The 25,991-nt window shown below is 36.3% G+C and overlaps 1 protein-coding gene across 1 annotated transcript in view; it reads left to right on the forward strand.

Annotated features, from left to right (window-relative positions):
• Alg13 (ALG13 UDP-N-acetylglucosaminyltransferase subunit) overlaps window positions 1–25,991 on the forward strand; it is a 58,405-nt gene that overhangs the window by 3,188 nt on the left and 29,226 nt on the right. The window contains 7 exon segments of the mRNA XM_059251510.1: window positions 2,808–2,946; window positions 16,410–16,426; window positions 16,429–16,769; window positions 17,554–17,637; window positions 19,730–19,780; window positions 20,446–20,492; window positions 21,175–21,247. Coding sequence (XP_059107493.1) covers window positions 2,808–2,946; window positions 16,410–16,426; window positions 16,429–16,769; window positions 17,554–17,637; window positions 19,730–19,780; window positions 20,446–20,492; window positions 21,175–21,247 — 752 coding nt within the window.

Here is a 25,991-nt window from a genome sequence, read left to right on the forward strand (position 1 = left end):
GAGAGAAGGCTATTTCTGGGCAAGAGAAGGATATGAAATTATTTTAGCCCAGTTTCTATAAGAAACTAAACACAGGGGGAAAGATAATGTATGCAGTTATCGTAACAAATTGTGAATTTGAAATTAGTATTTGGGCTTAGATCTAAAGGGCATTAAGCCTTTTCAATGGTAGGAGTGGGGTTGCAGAAACTGCCATTTAAAGATTGTCTTTTTAGCATTTCTGTTGAATTTATGTAAAATAGATGCAATAAAATATTTTTATATAGCATATATGGTAAGAAAATTAAAATTTTAGATTTGTAAATTGTATATTCAGAGACATAAACTAATATATTTAGAAAATATATCTTATGTTTTAAATATTTTATATTCATATTTTTAGTAATTTGTATCCTTGAGAGAATCAAACTAATGGAGTTCCTGAGATTTCTAGTACTTTTATAAAAGCTGTTTTTGGGGAGCAGTGCAGTTTTGACTGCTATGGGTATTGTGGGGGACATGCTGTTTTTTTCCCCCGAAGACTAATTTGAGGAGAGAAGATTCATTAGAAATAGACATTATTGGCCATGCAGCGGTGGCGCAGGCCTTTAATTCCAGTACTTGGGAGGCAGAGGCAGGCAGATCTCTGGGAGTTCAAGGCCAGCCTGGTCTACAGAGTGAGATCCAGGACAGGCATCAAAAGTACACGGAGAAACCTTGTTTCGAAAAATATTACTGCTGGGCAGTGCTAATGCACTCCTTTAATCCCAGCACAGGCAGATCTCTTGAGTTTAAGACCAGCCTACACAGTGGGTTCTGGGCTAGCCAGGGCTACACAGAGAAATCCTGTCTCCAAAACCAGAAAAACAAGAAAAGGAATAGACATTACTAAAATGTATAGCATAATCTTTATTATATAGTATGTTTATGTGTATGGCATTAGTCTTACTTTGAATTCTTTCTGAATGTTGCTTAATCCTCCTAAACTTGTGAGCAAAGTTATTAACATCTGTCCCCATCTTGTAGGTGAGGTAACTGAGACACATGGATGTTCAGTAATTCATAGTTGTAGATACATAACAATTTGGCAATAGAGTCTGTCTTCTTAATTACCACCCTATCACATCTCAAAAAGGATTTATTTACTTTTAACAGTCCTAAATGCCATTTAAAATATCTAGGAGATTAAAAATATTGTTTTAGATTTACTTGCCTATGTGTATGGATGCGAGTGTGCCATGGCATGTATGTGAAAGTCAGAAGGCAACTTGTGGGAATTGGTTCTCTTTACCATGTGGTTTCCATGGTGGAAATTCAGGTTGTCAGGTTTGGTGACAAGTATCTGCTAAGCCTCCCCAGCCCTCTAGGGGATTTCAAATTGCAAAGTTGAAGTGATCATAATGTATATCTGCATATTCATGGTGATCTAGGCTTGGCTATCTTGGGCATGACACTTTAGGGGTAAATACATAAGAACTGTTTTCCTATATTAGTGCCTGTCACTATTATAGACTAGCCTTTAAAAATTAAAAAAAAAATGTGCATTTATTTGTTCTCTTCCCTCACCCTCCTTTCGTGTGTGTGTGTGTGTGTGTGTGTGTGTGTGTGTGTGTGTGTGTGTGTGCGCGCCTGTGTCTTCTACCATGTGGGCTCTGGGGCCATCTTGAAAACTCTGAAATGTTTTTCTTAAACCACCTTTACTTTTTATGTGTTTCTGATCTGTGCATGTGCATCTATGTGAGCATGTGTGTATGTGTGAGTGATGCATCTGTGTGTGTTGAGGCTAGAGGTAGACGATGAGTGTTTTTTAAGGATCTCACTATGTAGTCTTGGCTTGCCTAGAATTCAGTATGTAGACCAGGCTGGCTTTGAGCTCTCAAGGACCTGTCAGCTTCTGCCTCCTGAGTGTTGGCATTAAAGGTATGCTTCACTGTGCTCCCACTATTTTTTAATATTTATTTTTTAGTTTTGTACATCCTGGAGCTAGAGTTATAGGCAGGTATGAGTGACCCAGTCAAACTTAGGTCCTCTGCATGAAAGCAGTATATGCTCTTGAATTCTAAGCCATCCACATTATTATTTGAAACAGGGTCTCACTGAACCTGGAGTTCATCATTATTCAGTTCAGCTCACCTAACAGGTTAATGAACTCCAGGGATTTCCTGCCTCCCTCCTCCCCTAATTGGTGTTACAGACTGAACTCAGCTTTTAATGTGGGTGTCTTAATTCTTGCAGGGCATAAACCTGTCTTTTCTGTTTGTATTTGGATAGAAGTGAAGTAAAGTTGTTCAGTGGTGTCAACTAGGGATTTGGTAATCTCAGGGCTCTGGAGGTTGAAACAGGACAATAATGATAATGAGTTCAAGGTCATTCTGAGATTTGTAGCAAGTATCAGGCAAGATTAGGCTGTAGACCTTCTATCCCCCTCCCCCACAAAAACCTGTCAGAGAAAAATAGTTGGTACGGTTTTGTCTTTTGTTGTTGGTACAGAGTCTAATCTCCCACATGATGGGATAGGGGGCATATGCTACTAAACTTGACCTACGTTTGTCATTTTGAACTTATTATTAAAAGGTTTAGTTTTATATAGTTTCATTGACTAAATTATTCAGTTTTCTTTTCTTTTTTTCGAGACAGGGTTTCTCTGTGTAGCTTTGCGCCTATCCTGGAACTCACTTTGTAGTCCAGGCTGGCCTCTGCCTCCCAAGTGCTGGGATTAAAGGCATGTGCCACCACTGCCCGGCTAATTATTCAATTTTAGAAATCAAACTATAATGATAGAGTACAATAAGTTTAAAAAATTGAATTAATAAATACTATTTTTGTAGGTGCAGGAAGCTGTTTGGAGAGTTTGGAAAAAGGCAAGCCACTTGTGGTAGTTGTAAATGAAAAGTTAATGAACAATCATCAATTGGAGTTGGCAAAGCAGTTGCACAAAGAAGGACATCTCTTCTATTGTACCTGCAGGTATACTAGAGACTGAGCAGTTGATCTCTTGTCTTAAATTCCTCCCCAGCTGTTATTACTCACCTGCCTAACCTTATGATTTTTACGTTTTTCACATTCATCAATTATATTTTGATTTTTCTCAACTGTAACCTCTTATTTGTCTTTAGCTTTGACTCTGTTCTGTGTTGTGTATTTCCTGTATTATGTATTTATTATATGGGAATTTGAATGTATGAATGTGCATACAGGTGTGCAGATTTCCAAGAATCTTAGGTTTTCAGTATTGGAAGAAGGTGTATGCTTATATTAAGAAATAATTAATTTAGTTATTTTGAGAGTTCCGTATATGTATATAATGAATTTTAGTTGTTAAAGATTGACTTTTAGTAAATCCATTGGAAGCTCTAAATTAAATATATTCATTTATATATTCTCTTCTACCTAATATAAAGTGCTTGGGTTACAGTAGTAAGCATTGTGTTTACATTATGGTGGTAGAATTTCACATGGTGAACTATGCTACAAATAAAAAGACAAGACACTGTTATAGCTGGGCTAAGGAAGAATTAGGTAGACTTCAGGAGAGGCTTGACAAAGGACCTGATTTTGAGGTGAGTTCTGAATTAGAAGGAAGAACCAGACATATGAAGTTTAGAGACAAGGGAACTTGAGTTACAAAAGCCTTAACTTAGGAGTGAACTTGGAGTTTGGAATGCTTGAGGAACAGGGAAGACTGGTATGGTAAAAGCACAGTGACCAGGGAAGAGTGAATGTTAAGCCAGGAGGGCATAGCTCATTTAAGAGTTCTAATTTTATTTTATGTTTAATGAGAAGCCACTGGAGCACTTTAAACAAAGAGATCTTTGGTAAGGAATATTGTTTTTATCAGCATCGCAGTAGAAGCTTGAAGAAAAATGCTGTTTTTCTGTTAGTTCTTCTTGCCAAAGAAGCTTGCCAAAGGGCCAGGTCAGTAATTCCCAGTTGCTTGATTCTAAAAACTTTTCTAATTTGATATTTAAAAAAACTAAGTAACCTCATAAAGAAATTAATTGTATGTCTATATCTGTATCTTATATTGACTTTAAAACATGGGGTGTCTTTGGGTTTTATTTTATTTTTGTTTCTTTCAGGCATTTGGTATATACTTGTGTGCATTCATTAAATATGGAACACTTGTTATATGCCATGATTCTTTAGGCATTTGGTATACACACACAAACACACACGCACAGAGACAGATATGTGTGTACAAAGCTTGATGTTCCCAGTGGGAGAAGACAGATTGAGTCAGTCACTATTCCAACAGTAAAATTAATGGTGTGCTCATCTCTATGATGGAGGAAAGGGAATGTTGTCTTGGTACAATGACTCAGAAGAAAAGCTAGAAATTATGAATGGTTCAAATAATTGGTGTGTCTGCCCTTAGGTAGTTGATACCGTTAAGTTGACAATACCACTTTAAAACAGGAACAGATCTTATCTTCCTAACTACTGTATGCAAGTTAATATTTCTAGGGGCTATTGAAAAGGATTTTCATTCAAAATGTATTTACTTTTATTTTTTTGAAGATGGTCTCTATGTAGCCTAGGCTCATCTTGAACTCCTGATCCTTCCGAGTTTTTGAGATTATAGATAGATAGGTATGGGTCACTTTACCCAGCTAGTTAGCTACTCTGATTTTTTTGTTTTTAGTATTATAAAAGAGAAAACATTGTTTTTTTTGTTTGTTGTTTTTATAAAGACATCCTAACTTTTTGTGTAGGATGAAATGACCTGTGTGTCTTCTTTTGAAAAAAAATCATTTATGTATATATGTGTGCTATGTTGTGGGCCTAAAAGACGGACAACTTTCACGTGTTCTTCCTCCATGTGGGTTCTTGGGATTGATTTCACTGTTTTCAGGCTTGGTGGCAATCACCTTTACCCTCTGAGCAATTTCTCCCCCCCCCTTTTTTTTTTTTAAAGATTTATTTATTTATTATGCACAGAGTGTTCTGCCTGCAGTCCAGAAGAGGGCACCAGATCTCATTTCAGGTGGTTGTAAGCTACCATGTGGTTGCTGGGAATTGAACTCATGACCTCCGGAAGAGCAGCCAGTGCTCTTAACCTCTGAGCCATCTCTCCAGCCCCCCCTCCCTCCCTTTTAAAACAGTTTTATAAACTATTAATTTCAGAAAAGTCACTCAAATGAAAGTATCAAGGATTGATTATATTTTTCCCAAACCTAGGCTGGACGGTCATCTGTCTTTTTGACTTGTTTAAGTTTCCAAAGTACAGTTATGCTGTTGTTTAGAACCTTATTTCCAACATGCATGGTGACCACGTATTGATTAATTAGTTTTGAATTCATGATAATTTCCAGTAAAAAAGTTTTCTCACAATCTGCATGCATGATGTATTTAGTGTAGTTATCATAGTTTACTTTCTTGTCTGATTCTGATATCTATTGTTTTGGTTTCATTTATTGTTTTCATAAATTAACTTGATTTTATTTTATATTTGTTTGGTACTGAATAGTATTTAAAAACAATGTAAACACATTTTCCTTGAAATGACATTTCCAAAACACTTCATTTGACTGAGATAACAATGCCTATTCAATTCATATGACATTTTATAGTACTCTGTGTGTTGGCAATAATACTAGTGTATATAACCCCATAATATTAAAATATACAAAAATTCAGTTCATTCATCAAATGGGCATCAAATTCTATGGAATTTTCTCTCATGTTACCTGATATTTTTCTTCTTTTGTTTTAGCACGCTTCCTGGGCTGTTACAGTCAATGGATTTATCAACACTGAAATGTTATCCTCCTGGCCAGCCAGAAAAATTTTCTGCATTTTTGGATAAAGTTGTTGGATTAAAAAAATAAACTCTCAACACTTTAAAATACCCCTAAATCCAGTTTATGGGATGTGATTAAATCAATAAATTTATGGCATGTATTTGTAGAGCATTGCAGATTAATATATTTACTATAAAAATAGAATATATGAGGAACTTTGTGGCATAAACGTTGCAGTTGGGTCCAAATCCTAATTTCACTAAATTTATGAGATTTCCCTGACATTGAATATGTAGTGAGTCCCTAACATTGAAAATGTAGTCTTCACAGTTTTGTCCTAAAATCTTAAATGGTTCATTGCTTAAAAAACAACAAAAAAAGCAAAAAACAAAACAAAACAAAACAAAACAAAAAAAACCCAAGCCTGGCAGTGGTGGTGTACACCATTAATTCCAGCCCCTAGGAGACTGAGGCTTGAGTTCAAGGCCAGCCTGGTCTACAGGGCGAGTTCTAGGACAGCCAGGGCTACAGAGAGAAACCCTGTTTCCAAAAACCTAAGCAAAACAAAAACACAAAACCAAAACAATTTGAAAAAGTTAATAAAACTCAGATATTACTTTAGATGTTTCTTTGAAGAAAAAAAAAATGAAATGCTAACAATGTAACATTGGGTGAGAAAGTCAGCATCTGTAGGTTTATAATCTTAAGAGACAGCTTTTTTTGTATTAAGCAGGAAAAAATGGGTTTGCTTTGTGGAAGCTAGTAGTTTTCTGAAAAAGATGATCAAAGTAATTGATCTGCTGTGCTTAGAGTAACTTTTATCTTGAAGAATAAAGTAGATATGTTCACCTTTTGAACTTCTGATCCTTCAAGTGCTGGGATTACAGGCACACTCTACCATGCCTGGTAATATTTGTTCCTCTGAGAAGGGCTAGAGAGATGGCTCAGTGAAGGAAGTGTACTTGTTGTACAAGTGTGAGGACCTGAGTTTGCATCTTCATAATCAACATTAATCAGGCATGGTAGTGTGTATCTAGAATCCCTTTGCCTATGATGAGATGGTAGAGACAGAGTCCCTGGAACACAGTGGGTTAGGTAGCCTGGTGTTCACAGTAGTGAATGGCAAGAGATCCTGTATCAAACAAGGTAGAAAGTAAAGATTGAGCCTGAAGTTTTCCTCTTAATCTCCTCCAGCTCACCATGGCACACATGCCTACATTCAAATGAATGCATACACACACATGTAAGTAGAATGTGATAATCTTTAACAATGCTTTAAAGAATAGAGAATAAATCCAAAGATATAACAGTATGACTTGGTTGTTATTTTTTTGCATTTTTAATTTTTGTGTATGTGTGGATATGTGCATGTGGATAGTCAGAAGACAATTGGGATCATTTTTCTCCTTCGGCCATGTTAGTCCCTGGGATCAAATGTGGGTCTCTAGGCTTGCTTGGCAGCAGGACATTTGCTGGTGATCAGTTTCACTAGTCCATTTGTTTGGGTAGAGGTAGTGGGGTTTGAACCTAGGACCATGCACATACTAGGTATACGCTCTACATCCTCTGCCTGCTGCCCCATCTGGGGCCTAGAGAGCTCAGTGGTTGAGTTGTATTTCAGAGGATGTAAATTTGGTTCTTAGCGTTACTGCTTGTAACTCCCATCTCCAGGATATCAAATGCCCTCGGCTGGTCTCTGCACATTTATACTCACAGATAAACATAAAAAATAAATCTTCTTAAAAAGTTATTAGAAATTGCACCTGAAGCTGGAGAGATGGTTCTGTTTAAGAGTACTTGATGCTTTTTTAGAGGGCCCGGGTTTGATTATCAATATCCATATCGCAGAGTATCTTACCCACTCTGACCTTTGTGGATACCAAGCTTGTGTATGGTGTACAGATAAAACACCACACACATAAATTTAAGTAATACCCTCTACAGTGATGAAATGTATAACAGAATTTGGCAGTTTGTGTTCATAAAAGTTACTTTTACAAATGTGTCAAATGATATGTATAGTTGCTTAAATACATGATTTTTAAATTACAAGAACTCAATACATTGTGAAATTTCTGAGTTTGGTCTCAGAACTTTTAAGATGTAATAGTTCTTTGGTAGAAATTTTAGATATAGTTTATCCATAAAAGAAATTTAAGAGCTCGGCATTATGGCTGTAATCCCAGCATTCAGGAGAAGTCAGCTGTGCTACATAATGAGTTTCAGGTTACCCTGAGCCTACAGTGCTAAGAGAAAAAAAGACGTCAGTCAATAGTGACTGTACAGGCATACCTTGTTTCAAACGTTTTACTTGTGATGAATTTACATACTTTAGATTTATTTTCCTGATTGTCCTTTACTTGGACTGATGTTAAATTTTTATTGGTGGTAAAAATGAGTTCCTTAGAAAGTACTCTGTAGTCAGGAAGAAGCCACTTTGGATTAAAATTTTGGTGAGAATTAGATATCTTAAGTGTGAGTAGTCAACATCTCCATAGGTGAGAATTAATAGGAAATGTGCCTTTATTGTATTTACTTAATGTTTTAACATGTTTTTTTATTTTTAATTTTTATTTATTTATGTTTTGGTTTTTTGAGACAGGGTTTTTCTGTGTAACTGTCCTAGCTGTCCTGGAACTCACTGTGTAGACCAGGCTGCCCTCAAACTCACTGAGATCTGCCTGCCTCTGCTTCCAAGTGCAGGGATTAAAGGTATGCGCCACCACTGCCTGGCAACATTTTTTTTTAAATGTTTATTCTGATTTGTATGCATGCTTGTGCCCGAGGACAAACTCGGGGTTTATCCTTAAATACCATCCACCTCTAGGATTGTCTTTCACTGGCCAGTTCATTAACTAGTCTAGAGTGGCTGGCCAGTGAGCCACAGTGATCCTCTTGTTTTCACCTCCTCAGTTCTGAGTTTATAATCTCATTGTACCATGTATAGCATTTTTTTTTTAAAGATTTATTTATTTATTATGTATACAGCATATATGCCTGCAGGCCAGAAGAGGGCACCAGATCTCATTACAGATGGTTGTGAGCCACCATGTGGTTGCTGGGAATTGAACTCAGGACCTCTGGAAGAGCAGTCAGTGCTTTTAACCTCTGAGCCATCTCTCCAGCCCCATGTATAGCATTTTTATGTGTTTGGTGGGACACTAACTCAAGGCCTTGCAAGGCAAACACTACTAAGTCATATTCCCAGCCTTTCACCAGCTCTACACTAATATTTTAGAAAAGGTGTTATTCATATCCAGAGATAGAATCCTAATGTTAAATGTTTCTTTTAAACCACCTTTCTCATTTGAGAGAAATTGTGATGTAAAGTTTATGTTGGTTACTTAGCCTTTTAAATGACTGTGGCTTGAAGGACCATAGAGAATCAGAAAGTCTATTCAGATATACCTGGAAAAGCACCAGGCTTCCAATTATTTAATACTTATTTAATGCTAGACCACATAATGTAGACCTAGTTACTTAAAAATTAATCATTTGTTGTATGTGGTAATATTTCTCACTATACCTTTGTGATTTTATTTTTATTGTGAGGTTTTAAGTCAAGATAGTTTGATTTTACTTGACAAGGGTTTCTCAATTTGTCTAAGTCTTGTAGTTTCTTAACTGAGGAAAGACAGCAGAGGTGACAATTTGCTTAAGAAAACAACCTTTTGCCAGAAATAATATAAGAAACTTTAAGTCCTGCATTTTTTCTTACCATACCATAATAATTTTTTTTAAGATTTTTATTTTTGTTTTATAGTTTCTCCACTTAGTTACTTTAACCCAGGGACATTTTTTAATTTATTTTTTTCTACAGTTGTGTTTTTTTTTCAACAGTAGTAATTTTACACCTGGAGTTTCCTTGGTGTTTGACAACCCTACTTAGAACTCAAACTTGTGATTCGAGTTTTGGAATTTATAAAAAAATGCTCTGAACAGGATCAATGCTAGAGGACTGTCTTAATTGACTTAATTCACTTTAATAAGATAATTATATAGACTATTAGAGATAGAGATTTTGAAACTAGTACCATTGTATAAACAGGCTAAAAGGTTTACATGTTACTAGTTATTATGAAAAAACAATTTTATTTGAAATATTTCTGAATAAAGTTAAGTGTAGTTTAAAGTCACTGGGTAGGCAAAATGCTGTTTAATACTTAAGTGTTAATTAGATTTTCAGATATAAGGAGGCAAAAAAAATGGATTGTTGGAAATTGATACTGTGGACAGATTCAGAAGTGACTTGATGAATCCTAGAACATTTATAGTGTTTGAGTATCTGAGAGGTGATGTTATGAGATGACATTGGGAATTGGAAATTTTAGATTTGATGCTTATAATTGGGAGAGAGTGAGCTGGAATGGTTGGAAGGTACTGCAAGTCTAACCAATGAACTTGTTACAAGGTTCTGGGACATAAAAAAGTAGTCTGGTGTTTGATTTTGATTTTAGATACTTAAAGACTTAAGTCATTGGCACAAAGGACAATGTAAAAAAAGACTAAAGTCAGGAATGACTAAAGGTACTGTAGGCATTTTCTTTTGCTGTTAGTGTGGTATTAGCATTCAGTCCATGTTGGTCATGTAACAATTTGCAGAGATGACTATAAATCTGCATATGGTCTGGTAAATGAGGTATGGGCAGAGTACTTGAAATTGGCTTGTGGAAAATATTTGGAAGGGGTAATGGTGATAACCATGTGGCAAGCCAATTTGTGGTGTATAAAATGATACCATATTTTTCTGAGGAGAGAAGGGAAGGAAGAACAACAGTTGTGGTTAACACTTGCTAAGTGCTGATGTATTGGTACTTATTCAGTGTACTTTACATATGAATGTTTAATCTCTGTAGTAACCTTAGAAAATAGTTTAATATTGTCCCATTTTTTAGATGAAGAAATGAGTCTTTTATATCTAAGGGTCCAAGCAATGGAGAATAATCCGGGAATGGTAATTGGAGCACTGAATTTTTAGTGTGTGTTCCTCATTAATTGGTATAATAAGAATTAAATTATATCACTATCTCCTAAATTGCACATTTATATTAGTCATAGATACAGGGCCTTGTTGGGATGTTTTACAGTGCTATTTTAAAGCATCTTGTTGCCCCGGGCGGTGGTGGCACACGCCTTTAATCCCAGCACTCGGGAGGCAGAGCCAGGCGGATCTCTGTGAGTTCGAGGCCAGCCTGGGCTACCAAGTGAGCTCCAGGAAAGGCGCAAAGCTACACAGAGAAACCCTGTCTCGAAAAACAACAAAAAAAAAAGCATCCTGTTATTCATAGAATTCATGGGAAGAAATTCTTCCAATTGGTTTACCTGATTACAAGTAAGTTATATGCTGTTTTCCTTAAATATTTGTGTTTTGAAGTTATCTTTTGGTACTATTTCCTTCACACGCTTTTTCTGGGCATTTTCATAATAATTCCCGGCATTTTCATCATTCCCAAAGTCTTCACTATTATATATCTTACGACAGCTCACCAAGCATTCCTCAGGAGCCTTTAATATTGCTAAATAGGCATTGTGAATCTTAAAGATGGCAGTGTTATAGAGTAATAACTTATAGAACACCTTGATTTAGAATGGTGGTTTTTAAAATGAGCTCTGTGGACTAGTAGCCTTAGCATCACGTGTCATCTGGGAACGTCTTAAAATATTATTACAAATACAAGTCCTCTGCTTGAAGAACCACTATTCTAGAAATATACAGGACAGTAGTTTGTTGTGGAAAACAGCCAGCTGAGATTTCAAGTGCAATGTAGTTCAAGGACGGTATACATTTATACCTTGAAGTTGTTTTCTGTTACATGCAAATGAAGTTAAAGACTATAACCTATACTTTACCATTTCTGAGCCTTCCATATCTCTTGTGCTTTATATGCAATTTTTACAATAACGCAAATGAGTTTTAGTTTTCTAGTATTAACTGATTAGATGTGAAAATTGAATAAGTCTTGCAATTATTCAAAACCCAGTCATCTTTAAAACAAATGGTCTCTTGTGGCTGTAAAAATTCTTATTTATTTACTGAAATTATTGGGCTATTCTGTTTTCTATTCACTAATGTTTTAAGCTTGACTGTGGTGATATTTTGTTTGTACTTTAACAAAGTTTGCCTGAAGATCAAAGGGCAGAGCCAGCCACTAGATTAACCATAGAGGCTAAGAAGTGGCAGCACACACCTTTAAACCCAGCACTTGGGAAGAGGAAGCAGGAAGATCAGGAGTTCAAGGCCACTCTGGGCTACACAAGATTGACTCTATCTAAAAGAGAGACAGAATCAAGCAGTGGTGGTGGCTCATATCTTTAATCCCAACACTAGGGAGCTGGAGACAGGAACAGAAGGAGAGAGTAGAGACAGAATCTCAGAGCCATTCAGTCTGAGGATTCGGTAGAGGTCAGAAGTCTTTCTAGTGGCTGGCTGCTCTGCTTCTGTGATCTTTCAGCATTTACCCTGATAACTGGCTCTGGGTTTTATTAAGACCAATTAGGATTCGTGCTACACTTGACTTTTGTAAAGTAGTTTCTTGGAAACTTATCATTAGAAATGTATTGTTATGTTCTACTCCAGTATGCCTGATCCTGCATCTTATATTTTGTGTGTTTTATAAATAGTATGCTCAAGTTTTTACTTTTGAACTTAAATACTGTCTATAGGCCTACATGAAGAAACTATTAAAATTAATATTCTTAATTGACAAGTTATAATTTATACATTTATAGAGTATAGTGTCATATATTGACCTGCATGCAATGTGGGATGATTAAATCAAGCTAACATCCTTTCTTTTACCTATCATTTTATGGTGAAATATTTGAAATGTAATGGTGATAATTTGAAATATATATTATTGACTGTGCTCATCCTGATGTTTACTAAATCTCAGACATGCCTCTTATCTAAAATTTTGTAGCATTTTAATCAACTTCCTAGTCTCCATTAACCACTCAAGGTGCAAGCTCTTTTAACTATTGCTTTACTTCTGTGATTTTATCTTTTTTATAGATTCTAGATAGGTCATACGGTAGTGGATTTTCTGTGCCGAATTCTACACTTAAGGTGGATGTTAGAAATTAACCAGGTGTCTCCACCCCCCCTCCCCACCCCTAGAGTTTCTTTGTGTAGCTCTGGTTGTCCTGGAACTAGCTCTGTAGACCAGGCTGGCCTAGAACTGACAGAGGTACACCTGCCTCTGCCTTCCGAGTGCTGGGATTAAAGGCGTGTGCCACCACCACCTGGGCAAAATTAACCAGTTTTTAAAGAGAATAATTCAGTAGTTTTTAGTGAAGCCATTAGGAAAGATTTTCAGATTTTTATCTTTCTAAAAAGATTGTTTGTGCTTGTTTGTTGCCAATGCCTGTTCCCACCACAGCCCCAGGTAACTAGTAGTCTGATTTTTATCTAGATTTGCCTTTTTGGTATAATTCATATCACACACCTTTGCATCTGGCTTTTTTAGGGCTAGTTTTTTCACACTCGTGTTCACACTTGTATAGCCTTCCCAGTAGGTGTGTAATTGTCTTATTATGATTTTAATTTGCATTTTCCTATTGGCTAATCATACTAAACATCTAACCTACTTATCAGCCATTTTTACTCTCTTCCTCCCTTTTCAGACAGAGACTCTAGCCCAGCCTGGCTTCAAACTCTGTTTAGTAGAGAATATTCTTAAACATCCTGATCTTCTTGGAGCTAGCTCCTAAAGCTGGGATATTATACACAACATGTATAATTATACCAACTTAACTACATTGATAACTCCCCCTTCATTTACCTTTAGTAAAACACTGAAATACTTTGCTCATTTAAAAAATTGGATTGTTCATTGCTAACTTTATTTGTGTAGTAGAGACCAGCCTCAAACTTACTATGTAGCCGCAGGTGGTTGGGAATGTCTGAAAACCTACCTCTACTCCTGGAGATCATGCCAGATTTGTGTTTTCCTGAGGATTGAATTTAGGGTCTCTAGCATGCTAGGTAAGCACAGTAGCAGCTGAGTTACAGGCCCAGTCCACTTTTAATAGTTTTTCAATACAAATATTTTTTTGTTAGATATGTGAAATGCATGTATTTTACCCTAGTTCGTCACTTGCCTGACAATTTCATTTGAAGAGCAAACGTTAATTTTTGTGAAAGTCCAATCTGTATGCCCTTTAACAACTTTGCCTAACCCAAGGTCTTGAATGTTTTTTCTTAAAACATTTTAGGAACTTTAATTTTATGCATGGATTTCTAAATATTTGTAGTTCAGAAGCTAAAATATACAATACAAAAGGGCACAGGGAGGCTCCCTTGCAGCTTTTCTCTTGCTGCCTTAACCTTCCCTTGGGAGGCAGCTGCTATCCGGATAATACAGAAACTTTTTAGATCTGGTCTGCTTTGCATTAACTAACGAAGTGTGAGATTCAGGTCTAGGGTTAATTTTTGCATTATGAATGGCCAATCCTTGCACTATTTGATAAACTTTATTGTATTATCTATTGTATTGCCTTTGTTGCTTTGTCAAAAATAAATTGACTTTTTTATACTTGTCTGTTGCTTGTTTACCTAGTATGTACTTTTCTTTCTCTTCTTGTCTTACTGTTAAGGACTTTTCGGATCTTTCTTGGTTTCCCCTATATTTTGGTTGTCTTCCTGGCTCCTTCCCTTCCAATTCTTTTCTCAATGTAGTTTTTTTTTTGTTTGTTTGTTTGTTTTTTCGAGACAGGGTTTCTCTATGTAGCTTTGTGCCTTTCCTGGAACTCACTCTGTAGCCCAGGCTGGCCTCGAACTCAGAGATCCGCCTGGCTCTGCCTCCTGAGTGCTGGGTTTAAAGGCGTGCACCACCACCGCCTGGCTTTGTTGAGGTTTTATACCCATGTTTAATTTAAAGTTCAGTAGATGTAAAGAATTTGTATTTTAGGGGTTGGAGATTTAGCTCAGCAGTAGAGCGCTTGCCTAGCAAGCACAAGGCCCTGGGTTCGGTCCTCAGCTCCAGAAAATCCAAAAAAAAAAAAAAATTGTATTTTGCCTTTACTTGTAGAATATGACAAAATCAACTTTTTAATAGTAATCCTTAAGTCTTTCTTAGTAAATTAGTGATCTTAAAAAATGATGGTCCTTTCTATAACCAAACAGTATGGTTCAGAACTTATACAAAGTTCCTGTATTATGGTTTCTTTAGAAAAGAAACAAGGTAATATGTACTTGGTGTGGTAAGGAAAATCAAAATTTCATTTCCTGTCTACCATGATTTTATTTCATACTTAAATTGTAAGTGATGGTCCCTGTTTTTCCTATAGATAGTAGTCATAATTACTACTGACTCACATATAGAAGAATAACAGTTTTGGTAGCTGCCTTACATTGCAAAGCCTCTAAAGTCTACCCTTTTTTTATTTAGAGTACCCATGTAGATAAGACCTTACATATTTAATTTAGTGTGTTACCACTGTACAAATGGGAAAAGTACAACTTTAACGTTTCTATACCAATAGGAAAAGCAAGCTTTTGACTTATTTATTCATTTGTTTATTTGTGGTGCTGGTTTTGAATCTAGTGTACAAGAACCTAGTATACAAGGTTATTTGAGCTGTATGTCCCTAAAACTTACTTTTTAACACTTTGAGTAAGAGGAGGGTTGTATTTTGGTATTTATGTAAAAATAAGATACTTGATGCCAGAGTGAAATAATAGAAATGGTGTCCCCCCACCCTCAGGATTCGAGCACTTTTTTTTTTTTCTGGCAAAGTACACTAATAACATGTTAAAACATGTAATAACATGTCAAACATCAATAATGTGCCATTAAATCTTAAATGTACATTTTTAAAAGTCTCTGTGTAAGATACTCATTTTATACTGCTTCCATTGTTTCCACTTGTTAAAGATTTATTTTTATTTTTAATTAAATGTATTTGATTGTATGGGTATGTGCACTGTGCATGTGAGTGCAGATGCTCATGGATACCAGGGGAATTACAGGTGGTTGTGACCCACTGGGCGTGGGTGCTGGGAGTTGAACCCTAGTTCTTTGCAGCATCTGCTTTTAACTGGGAGCAGTCTCTAGCTCTCACTGTTTGCAGTTAAATGCTTCTCCGTGTTCTGTTAGTACTATGCAGCAACTGGACATTCCTCAAGAATTATATCGTGATTTCCTAGCATTATTAGTGGATTTATTTTCAGTGGTCCTAGTAGACAATTTTTTTATCTTGAATTAAATGAGTTGACTTTATTCTCATACTTGAAACAATTGCTTGGCATTTTTACTTTGCTTGAAGTGTGACCTTCCTCCCAGCAGATGGAGGTCCCTCCCCTTTTCTTTGTCTTTTAAAAAAGTTGTTTTTAATAATAAAGAGAATTAGTTAAATACCCCACCTCCACTTCTCTCAAACTCTGGAGGGCTTCTGAAAGATATTTGGAGATTCTGGGAGTGATCTCAAAACTTCGACGTCGTGGAGTAGGCTTTTTTACACACGTGAGCCTTTTTGTAATCTTTGCAGCCTCCTGAAGTAGCTTCCCCATGCTTAATTGCAGATGAGTTTTTTTTAGATCCCCAGAGTTGCAGCTGCTTAGTCACTTTTTCTTCCTTTAGCTGATTTTGATAGTCCCAACTTTCTGTAACTGTTTAACTTCTTCTGCCCTTGTCTCTTCAAGTTTCTTACTCTTTGGAGCATCTGCTCTTCGTTTTTGTTTTTCCACAGGGTCCTGTCTTGTCCTGCGCCAGTCAGCCTCTTGCTTCTGCTTCTGGGAAGTGCCAAGATTCTGCAGCCCTGCCTCAACTGCCTTCTGCCTAGACCTTGAGCTGTTTGGGATACCTGCCTACACAAGCTCCAGTACTTGCCGCCACTGCCTGTTCCTCCCTGCATTCTGTGTTTTCTTCTTTTTCACCCCTCTGTTCCTTTCTCCTCACCCCGTGCACAATGCATAAAGGATGGAAAAAGTACTGCGGCCAGAAGTCTTTGAATGAGGCATCAATGGATGAATATTTAGGCAGTTTAGGGCTGTTTCGAAAGGTGATTGCCAAGGATGCCTCTTGCCTTTTTCGGGCTATTTCCGAGCAGGTAAATATAAGCGTGACAAATGGATAATGTCTTGTTTTTTAAGTTTTCAGAGTAAGATGAGGCATGTTCCAGTTAGCTCAATCTGTAGAAACATTACTGAAAGAAACAGGAATGTTACCTTTTCTGTTTTGTCAGCGATAATACCCAGGCTTGCCTGAAAAGCACAGACAGTGAAATAATGCACTCTTGCTGATGAGAGCAAATACTGTTCTCCTGTGCTTACTTTTCTGCTTTTCATTGCCAGTTTGTAATAGGGGAAGGGTACATTAATGTGGGGTTAAAGAAAACTTTAAAATGAATCTCTCAGTCGTTTGTAAGCATGCCCTACTCCCTTTTGTTTTGTGCATAAGAAAAAGATTTATAGCTTGTGCCCTTACAGAGTTGAAAGTCCTGGAGAGAGTCATTAATCCTCAATCTCACTAAAGATGACCATTTTTAAGATAAGGTCTTGCCGGGCAGTGGTGGCGCACGCCTTTAATCCCAGCACTCGGGAGGCAGAGCCAGGCGGATCTCTGTGAGTTCGAGGCCAGCCTCGTCTACAGAGTGAGTTCCAGGAAAGGCGCAAAGCTACACAGAGAAACCCTGTCTCGAAAAACCAAAAAAAAAAAAGATAAGGTCTGGCTTCTTCGCCTTTGGCTAAGGTCAGGTGTAGTAGCAGATAGACTTAATTTTACTGCTTCCAACATGTGTTCTAGATTAGGAAACTAAATGTCTAATTCATCATCTTAATTTAGAAGCTTCTATTTCAAATAACCCGACAGTGAGCTAGTCTTTTCTCTTACAGTTGTTTTACAGCCAGATCCATCATTTGCACATCAGGAGAGTTTGTGTCTCATATATGAAGGAACATCAACAAGCTTTTGAGTCTGTAAGTAGAATATATGCACTGAAGAGAGTTATTGGTAATGTATATAGTAAGTAAGCAAATTTCTTAGTACCCAGTACGAAACCTGAATTGTCATACAGTCTATTTTCTCTATAGCAACTATATAATTCTCCGCTGACTTTCTAGAAATAGCATGATTTTGTACCGCCTTCATAAATTGAATTTTTTTTTTTTTTTTTTGTTGATTAAAAACTAAGAGACTGGCCTGTTGGTGCATGCTTGTAATCCAGCACTGATTTCTCATCCCAGTACTCTGCATGGTGAGTCAGTAGAATCCTGAATCCAGCCAGGCCAGTCTGAGCAATATAGGGAAACAGTCAGAACAACGATGACTAAAAGAAGTAACAATCAGTGTCCTTCTCACTTATTCCTCCACAAACAAACAAACAAAAACTCCCAAAACTCTCAATACCATAAAATTTATATTTTTACCACAGTTTTGTATTATTCATACCACTGCTTTCTTGAACAATTTCATGACAGATTTGACTGTAATATTGTAGTGTCCATTTTAATCTATACTCAGTAATTTTCAGCCAATTTTTGAATGGTCTTGTAAAAAAAAACTCGATTATAAGGAAATGCTTGCTAATCGTAATATGGCAAATTATGAAAATTGAAACTCTACCCCTGTGGTTGACTTTAAAACAACCTTTAGAAAACATCTTTGTACATTCAGCCGGCTAGTTTTTGTTAAATGAAGTGTTATCAAGGTCTGATCTGAAGCATGCCTGTTCATGTGACTTTTTACTGCTTGCATTCTTTCGACTGTATATTGAGTATTTGCCTTCCTGCCCTTGGAGGTTTGTTGTTGATTTCCTCAACAGGTTTCAGTGAATTGTAAAATACTGTAAAGACTTCTTTAAATCTTGTTGATTATAGTCTTCTCCACACCTGGGAGAAATACTGTTCCTGACATTGAAATGCAAGACCATGGTCTCATGCGGCATATCTCAAGTATTTTGTGCATACACATAACACTGGGGCTTTTGTTAAACTATACATTCTGATGCAGTAGGTTTGAGTGGAGCCTTCAGATTTCTGCATTTTAAACAAACTTGTAAATTAAGGGTGTAGTTGCTTCCTAGACCACATTTTGACTAACAAAAGATGTGTAAAACACTGTTGGAAGCTTGATTTTCCTCCCCTCCTCCCCACCTCCTGGAAAAGTTTATACTGTATTTACTTGCTTTTTCAGCGAAAACTAGAAAAAATACCAACCAGCCTTAAGGGCACAAAGACATCTATGAATGTTGTAGATAAATTCATTATTTTAAATGTCAATTATACATTGGTCAAAATTTGCACTATTTAAATTAACTGTTTAGTGTATGCTAATTATGTCAGAATTGTAGAGAAAGTGAATTTTATTCAGTTTTTATGGAGGTATAGTTTACTTACAATGAGATTTTTTCATTTTAAGATTAACAGTTTTAATTCTGACCGTGATCAAAGTCATTGTAGCTGCCATCAAAATCAGGGTGGATCACATCCACCACCTGAAAAAAGTTTGTGCTCAGGGCTGTTTTGATATCAGTGAAATCCTTTTTATAAAAACTTCCTTAGCTTAACTTTGTATATATGTCTCCTATCAAATTTTTATCTTTAATGATTATTGGTTTTGCTTCATTGATTAAAATTGTCAAGTTACTTAAGTTGACATTTTAAAAGAAACTGGAAGGTGTAGCATTTGTTGAAATCCACTGATAGACATCTTTGAGATACTTTTTTCCACGTAAGACTTCTGTGTAGCTGTAGATCTTAAGGTGCTGTGTGGACTAGTCATTTAATCCCACATACCGACCGAGCAGGTTATACTTAGGAATATATATGTCTACATATATAGACATATATGAATGTGACAACAATTAATGAAAAAGAGGCCATGAATTTGAAAAAAGTGGGAGGCAGGTATATTAGAGGGTTTGGAGAAAGGAAAGGGAAGGGAGAAATGATGGAAGTATATTATAGTCTTAAAAGAAAAAGCTCATTAGATGCTGATAACTGTAGAATATAATCAAATTGCAATAATGTCATATATTTGGCTAAGTCAAGTTTGTTTTATTTTTTGAAGTATGTGGAAGGATCTTTCGAGAAATATCTGGAACGGTTGGGGGATCCCAAAGTAAGTGCAAATATGAGGATATCATCTTTTCATAGTTGTTTGAAATAGTAACTCAAACATACTTGTGTCTCTACAATTATTCAAAATATTTTAAGTATCTGTGTTTAATGAACCAATTATTAGGCAAGAAGCAATGGCCTGTTTTGTGTTGAATGTTTAGAATTGTGTTGACAGTTTCTGTAGCCTGCTGAGAGTACACAGTGCTTGGGAAAAGCACAGTGTTGGGGAATACTTAAAGCCTTTTCACCTTAATGGGAAAGAAGGATGGGAATGTTTATTATTTTTTAAAAATTAAAATTTTCCTGATTGGTAGTTATCTGTTTTGTGGTAGTAAAATCCATAATAATTTAGAAATAATTTTATTTGGTAATAATCAATTTTTAGTTAAACATTTACTAAACACCCTGCCACCCTTTTCAAAATAGTAGTTACACTTTTATACATTTTAAATTGTGTAGTTGTTACCTAATGGCAAAAGAACTTTGGGTCTACTATTTTGATTTGTTTATATTATAGAATACCCATCTTGATTTTCTCATTTTTAGAAGAACAAATCACAGTATGTTATACAAATAATTTACCTGAAACAAATAGCTGAAAAATGTTCTAAGCACTACTTAATAGTTCTGAATTGTTTGTCAAAACTCTGTGTTATTTATATTTAGGAGAGTGCTGGCCAACTGGAACTAAGAGCTCTTTCTCTAATTTATAAGTAAGTTGTATCAAAGGGAAAATGAAAGAGGGAATATATGAATATGAGTGAGAAGGACTGTGTATAAGTAAGATTTCTGTCAGAGTCCCTTTAGGACTGGTTAAATTTGAGCATTGATAAGTTAATAATGTAGAGGAAAAGGCCTGAGCAAAGTCCATTTGTTACAGTTTGTGGGTGAAGAACCTTATTACTATTTCTGTCCTATAATTTGTGTCTCTTTGAAAGGAAGAGAAAGGAAGATTAAATGGAAGCCAGGTGTCCTGGGACATGCCTATGATACTAGAACTGAGCAAGGGAGGCTAAGGCAAGATAATCTTGAGTTCAAGATCACCTTAGGATACACAACAAGATCCTGTCTCAGGACAAACTAAGAGACTGAACTGGTAGTATTTCCAGTAGGAAATCAGGATAGCTATCTTTTTTAAAACTTCTAAGTGCTTAACATTTTTGTTATATATTGTCATTAGGGCAATGTCATTTCTATTGTAAAATTATAGCAAAAAATTTTTAGATGCTTCAGTACTTGGATGATCCTTCAAATGGTCACATTATATTTTAATATTAAAACTTTATGGGGAAGTTAGGAAGAGTCTTAAAGGCTACTTAAGGGCCTTATAGTTATAGCTATCTTATGTATATACTAAATAATCTCTTCCCACCTATGTTTGTTTTCTACCTGTAGTCGAGATTTCATTCTTTATCGATATCCTGGAAAGCCGCCAACACATGTCACAGATAATGGCTTTGAAGACAAGGTAAGAAAATGAAGTTTAATGATGCTGCTGGTTTACCACAATATTAAGAAATAATCCTTTTGACCTAATTATTGAAACAGTAAACCTTGTCTTGAAGCTACTGAGTCACCTAATAAACATTGTCTAACTCGTAATATTTTATGCTGGCAGCCTTTTCCTCTCTAGTCTGTCATCCTCATTGGTATTAGCTACCTTTTAAACAGATTGTTCTTATCACTCCATAATAAGAGATGTGTCCCACAAGACGATCAAGCTACACAACTGTCACTTAAGTGTAGAGGGCCTAGGTTAGTCCCATGCGGGCTCCCTGGTTGTCAGGTTAGTCTCTGTGAGCCCCTATGAGCCCAGGTTAGTTGATTCTGTGGGTTTTTTGGTAGTGTCCTTGATGTCTCTGGCTCCTATAATCCTTCCTCCCTCCTTTCAGCAGGATTCCCCGAGTTCTGCCCAGTGTTTAGCTGTGGGTCTCTGCATCTGTTTCCTTCACTTTGCTGGATCAAGCCTCTCTGACAATTGGACAAGGCATCAATCTATGATCTAGTGTCTATTTTTAACACATGTCAAAAATTTGATAGCTGTACCATTGTGGTTTTATTTCTGGGTCTTTTAATCCATCAAGCTGTTTGTCTTTGTACCAGTACCATAGAATTTGTGTTATTATGGCTCAGTGTTATATTTTGAGACAAGGAATTGGGGTGAATATTTCCTGTGGTGAACAGGAACAAAGTAAAACACTGCCTTGCTTTCTGTTTTTCTTTTTCTTTTTCTTCTTCTTTTTTTTTTTTGGTGTGTGTCTGGGAGAAAATGAGAATCATACCTAAGGTCTTATGTATTCTAGTTCTGCTGACACTCTAAATTTATTTGCTTATTCTTGTGGTTCTGTAGTTGCCAGGTCATCCTACATGGTCAGCAAGTACTGTACATTCGAGAGACACCTTTAGCCCAGACTGTAAGATTTGTATTTGAGCTTCTTGAGTTTTCAAAAATGCTTTTATTAGAGTTGGGCATTATTTAGGTTTTCTGTTTGGTTTGTTTGTTTATGAGAAAGGATCTCTCTATGTTGCCCTGACTATCCTGGAACTCAATATGTAGACAAGGTTGGACTCGAACTCACAGAGATCTTCCTGCCTTTACCTTCTTAGTGTTAGATTATTTAGTTTTTATTTTTTTAAAATTTATTATTATTATTATTGTGTGTGGTGTGTGTATGCTTGTGAGTGCCAGGGTGTGTGTATATGTGTATGCATGTTAAGGGGGCAGCCTTAAAGGTCAGAGGGCAACTTTTGAGAATCAGTTCAACATCATGGGTTCTAGGGATTGAACTCACATCGTCAAGCTTGCTCTATAAGCACATTTAAACTCTGAGCCATCTCACAGGCACCATAAGGTGGTTCTTGTTTTTGTTTTTTGTTTTTCTTTGGTAGGGTCTCACAGACTTCAAATTCACTATATAGTTGAAGATTGAAGATGACCTTGAACTTCTGATTCTCTTGCCCCCACCTTCCACCTGGGAGTATAGGTATATGTCTTTATACCTGGTCAGTTTTTGTAATGCTGAGGATCAAACTCAGCTTCATGCATGATTGGCATGTATTATACTGACTGAACCACATCCTTAGTCCTGCTAATGGATGTTATTAATGAGCCCTTCAAGATATAATTAAGAGCAAACTTTCAAAGATGCCCACTGTTGTTCACCTATATTTTTACCTTTTATGTTGACTTACCTCTGGATTCTGATTCTATATATTTTCCTTTTCCTAAATGTATTCAATATCAAAGTGAATGCTACTAAAAAATATTCATGATCACTGACCACACAAGGTCTTTCTAGAAAAAGTAGAATGGCATATATTGAAAACAAAGTAAAATATATCTAGAATATATAGACTTCATTCATACTCTTCAAATGTTAAGTGTTTGTATGTATCTTTTTTATCATTCTCTTTGCATTTACATTAATTTTCTACATTTTTCTTTTTGAGACAGGGTCTCTCTGAAGCCCTGACTGTCCTAGGACTCACTGTGTAGACCAGGCTGGCCTTGAACTCACAGGTTTGCCTGCCTCTGCCTCTCATGTACTAGGATTAAAGGCATGTGCCACTATGCCTAGTTAGGCTCATTTTTAAGATTATTTTTCTTTTCAGTCATGTATTACCAGTAATAGAGATTTATCCTATGCTTTCAATGATAAACCAACACATCCTACCTACCCACTCAAAAAACCATTCACTATCCAGAAGGCTTATTGCGTGAATTGTTTCATTTTGGCCTACAGACCACCAAGAATACAAAAGCTGTCATGACTTGTTTTGTAATAGAAAAATTGGAATCTTGTTTCTATTAGAACTTCTGTTTATTCATCATCAGTTTTTGTTGTCTAGGTTCCTTTACTCCTTAATTGCTTCCAATTATTAACCTTTCTTAGTTGAAAATCTGAGTATCTGTAGACCAAAGTACAAAGGACTTCTGTTAATAAACCTCTTAAATGTAAATATCCTCTCTCGTCAGTGAACCTATATTCGTAATTCTTTATTGTTACGTTAGCTTGATAGTTGCCCTCAATACCCTGAAATGAATTATACTGACATAGTTGGTATTCTGAGCAAAGAAAAAAAAAAGTATAGGAAAGGCAAATGGCCCTGGGTTCAGAGAACTTACTTATTGGTAGAAGTTATATCAGGGTAGTGTAGCAAGGTAGAAAAACAAAGAGTGCTTAAGAAATTTTTTAAGGAAGCTTGGTGGCAACATTCTCAAAACGTCACAAAATCATCTTTAGTAACTCAGGTTATTTCAGATATGGCTGTGAAAAGAATTACTAAGGATTATATTCATTGTACAAAGTGATGGCTTCAGTAATGACATTTTTTTTGGGTTTTTCTCTGTGTAGCTTTGCACCTTTCCTAATACTCACTCTCTAGCCCAGGCTGGCCTTGAACTCACAGAAATCCACCTGGCTCTGCTTCCTGAGTGCTGGGACTAAAGGCGTGTGTCACCCCCGCCCGGCTCAATAATGACATTTTTATTTAAGAATATCCTCTACATTGACCATTTTTACCTTCATTACTTTCTCTTGCCTTCCCTTTTATTTCCTAAGTAGTCTATTTTTATGTGCATATATTCATATATGTATATAAACCAGATTCTACATGTAAAAGAGAACATGCGATAATTCGAGTAAGGTTTATTTCACCTAATATCACATCCTATTTTTATCCTTTTTCTTAAAATGATATTGTTCTCTATGGTTGAATAAAAATTGTGTGTATGTACCACAAGGATGCTTAGATGCAACTAGTTGCAGTAATCATGGATGTACACGTATCTCTATATATGCTTACCTAGATCCCTTCAGGTCTATTCCCAGTAGTGCTAATCTGGTTCATGCTGTGTTTCTTGAAGAGCCTCCATAGTGATTACTGTCTACACTAGTTTACATTCCCACCAATGATGAGTATAAGGGATCCCTATTCCATCTTGGTCTGTCATCACTCTTCAGTTTTCTCCATGATTTGTTGTTCGTTCTTTTTAATTACAATTTTATTGCCCCCCCCCCCCCCACACACACACAGAGAGAGAAACATACACAGACTGACACAGGCTTCTTTTCCTACTGTGTGGGTTCTGGGGATTGAACTTGGGTTTGACAGCAAGTGCCTTGTTAAAGATTTATTTATTTATTATGTATATAATGTTCTGCTTGCATGTATGCCTGCAAGCCAGAAGAGGGCACCAGATCTCACTGCAGATGGTTTTGAGCCACCATGTGGTTGGTTGCTGGGATTTGAACTCAGGACGTTGAGCATGCTAGACAAGTGATATAAGACTAAACTGTATCCCTACATGAGATAGTTTTTGGTTTTCACTTGGAATTGCTCTTTCACTAGTGCTTCATTCAAAACAGATTTTTGTTTGTTTTTGTTTTGTTTTTCGAGACAGGGTTTCTCTGTAACAGACTTGGCTATCCTGGAACTCACTCTGTAGACCAGTCTGGCCTCAAACTCATAGAGATCCATCTGCCTCTGCCATCCGAGTGCTGGGATTCTTTAATGTGCGCCACCACTGCCCAGCTGAAAACAGATTTTTGAGCAAAAATTTTAAAAATGTTTATAGCTGTTAAGTGAGCAAATTCCACCAAAGGAAATATTTACTGAAAAGTTTTAGTTAATAAACATGGCCCTGGAAGATTGTTTTCTAAAACACTAGGTTTTTCAGGAATCGGCTAAGAAGTTAACCCTTTGTTTCTGTAGCACTATGCCCTTTCTACGTAGTATAGTCTTATATTTCTATTCACCGAAGTGATTTTTTTTTTAGCCTTTTTAACAAATTGTCTGATATCTGTCCTTTTTCTTCCTCTGTCTAAATTTTGGATATTTGCATTGCAGGATATTTTATATAATTTCTCCAGTCATTCTGAGACATTAAGATCAGACTTCCAAGATTTGTTAGGTTTTCTGTTGTGTTCAGCAATTGAATTTGTGAATGTTCCTATCTTTTTTTTTTTTTTTTGAATGTTCCTATCTTAATACAAATCCATCAGTCAGGACTTATTTAGTGAATTTCAGGGATGTGATTGAGGCTCACAGTGTAACCATAGGTATTTTCAATCTTGATAGCTTCTTAATTCTAGATCTTGGTAGCTTCTTAATTCTAGATTTGTTAAATGTCTTTTAATAATAAAATTCCCTTCAGTTTATCAACTGCTGATTGCCAACTTAATTTTATGACTGTAAGATATGTTAACAAT

The sequence above is a fragment of the Peromyscus eremicus genome, chromosome X, assembly GCF_949786415.1.
Source record: "Peromyscus eremicus chromosome X, PerEre_H2_v1, whole genome shotgun sequence".
In the NCBI taxonomy this organism is placed as follows: Eukaryota; Metazoa; Chordata; class Mammalia; order Rodentia; family Cricetidae; genus Peromyscus; species Peromyscus eremicus.